This window comes from Orycteropus afer, unplaced genomic scaffold (genome assembly GCF_000298275.1).
Source record: "Orycteropus afer afer isolate SDZICR_OR568_19922 unplaced genomic scaffold, OryAfe1.0 scaffold00260, whole genome shotgun sequence".
NCBI classification, from domain to species: Eukaryota; Metazoa; Chordata; class Mammalia; order Tubulidentata; family Orycteropodidae; genus Orycteropus; species Orycteropus afer.
Window position 1 is genome coordinate 3,134,345 of NW_006921847.1, and position 1,570 is coordinate 3,135,914.

The 1,570-nt window shown below is 56.5% G+C and overlaps 1 protein-coding gene across 1 annotated transcript; it reads right to left on the reverse strand.

The window, feature by feature from the left end:
* Positions 1-441: 441 nt before the first annotated feature.
* Positions 442-1,569, reverse strand: FOXG1 (forkhead box G1; the record flags this gene model as incomplete). Its single annotated transcript, XM_007950003.2, has 1 exon — positions 442-1,569. A coding segment is annotated over one exon (1,128 nt), but the record flags the coding sequence as incomplete, so codon positions are not given.
* Between the last annotated feature and the right edge of the window lies 1 nt (position 1,570).

Below are 1,570 nucleotides of genomic sequence, written 5' to 3' on the forward strand. Positions count from 1 at the left end.
TAATTTCTTGGGTACCTTTACTACGAATGCTTCTTAAATACAAATTACAGTTTAACATTTTAAAACTCTCCCCATAATTTAGTTGTTCGCAAGGTCTGCATCCACCATATAGATCCATGATAACTTATAATACTGCACACATGGAAATCTGGCGGCTCTTGGACTTGTCAGGTTTGAATGAAATGGCAAAGCAGTCACTATTTAGATACATATTCTACTATAATTTTGACTTCCAAACCTTATATTCTACAATGTATTCTCCCCACATTGCACCTCGCTGACACTCCACACCTTGTTAGAATAATAAACAACCCTAAAGACTGAACAAACATACAGAAATGGGGGGGGGGCTTAATAAAAAATACCTGGACTTATTTTTTAATTATCATTTACAATGCAAATGTGTGTAAAACGTTCACTTACAGTCTGCTCCCAGGGATGTTAATGTATTAAAGGGTTGGAAGAAGACCCCTGATTTTGATGTGTGAAATAATCAGACAGTCCTCCAGACAGTCCCGTCGTGAAACTTGGCAAAGAGGGTCTTAAAGACTCACAGGGCAGGGTCGAGGGGGCCTGCGGCGACGTGGAGGAGGACGCGGCCCGAGCGCTCATGGACGTGCTGCTCTGCGAAGTCATTGACGGGTGCGGGACGTGGGGGAAAAAGTAACTGGTCTGGCCTGCGAGCAGGTTGACGGAGCAGGGGTTGAGGGAGTAGGTCCCGGAGCAGGGCACCGACAGGCCGCAGGGCACCGAGGCGGCGAGCGCGGCGGCCGTGAGGTGGTGCGTGGCATACGGGATCTCTCCGTTAACCAGCCGGTCCACACTCAGGCCGTTGGCGGTGGAGAAGGAGTGGTTGTTGCCCAGCGAGTTCTGAGTCAACACGGAACTGTAGGGCATGGGGTGGCTGGGGTAGGCCGACGTGGTGCCATTGTAACTCAAAGTGCTGCTGGCGCGGGGGTGGTGCAGGGACAGGAAGGGCGACATGGGCCAGTAGAGGGAGCCGGCGCGGTCCATGAAGGTGAGGCCGGTGGAGGTGAGACGCGCCCCGCGCTTGAAGGCCAGCTTGGCCCGCGACGTAGTGGAGCGGCGCCGCAGCTTGCCCGTGGTGCCGCCGATAAACACGTCGTCGCTCGACGGGTCCAGCATCCAGTAGTTGCCCTTGCCCGGGTCGTCGTAGTGGCGCGGCACCTTCACGAAGCACTTGTTGAGGGACAGGTTGTGGCGGATGGAGTTCTGCCAGCCTTGCTTGTTCTCGCGGTAGTAGGGGAAGTTCTTCATGATGAACTCGTAGATGCCGTTGAGCGTGAGCCGTTTCTCGGGGCTCTGCCGGATGGCCATCATGATGAGCGCGTTGTAGCTGAACGGTGGCTTCTCGTACTTGCCGTTCTTCTTCTCGCCCTCCTTGCCCCCCTCCCCGTCCTTGCCGCCCTCGCCCGCCCCTTTCTTCTCCTCCCCCCCGCCGGCGGCGCCCTTCTCCTTCTCGTCCGGTCCGACGGGCGCCAGCTCACCGGGCCCGCCGCCCGGCTCGCCCTTGCCGCCCAGCCCGTCCGCTTTGGCCCCGTCCAGGGCG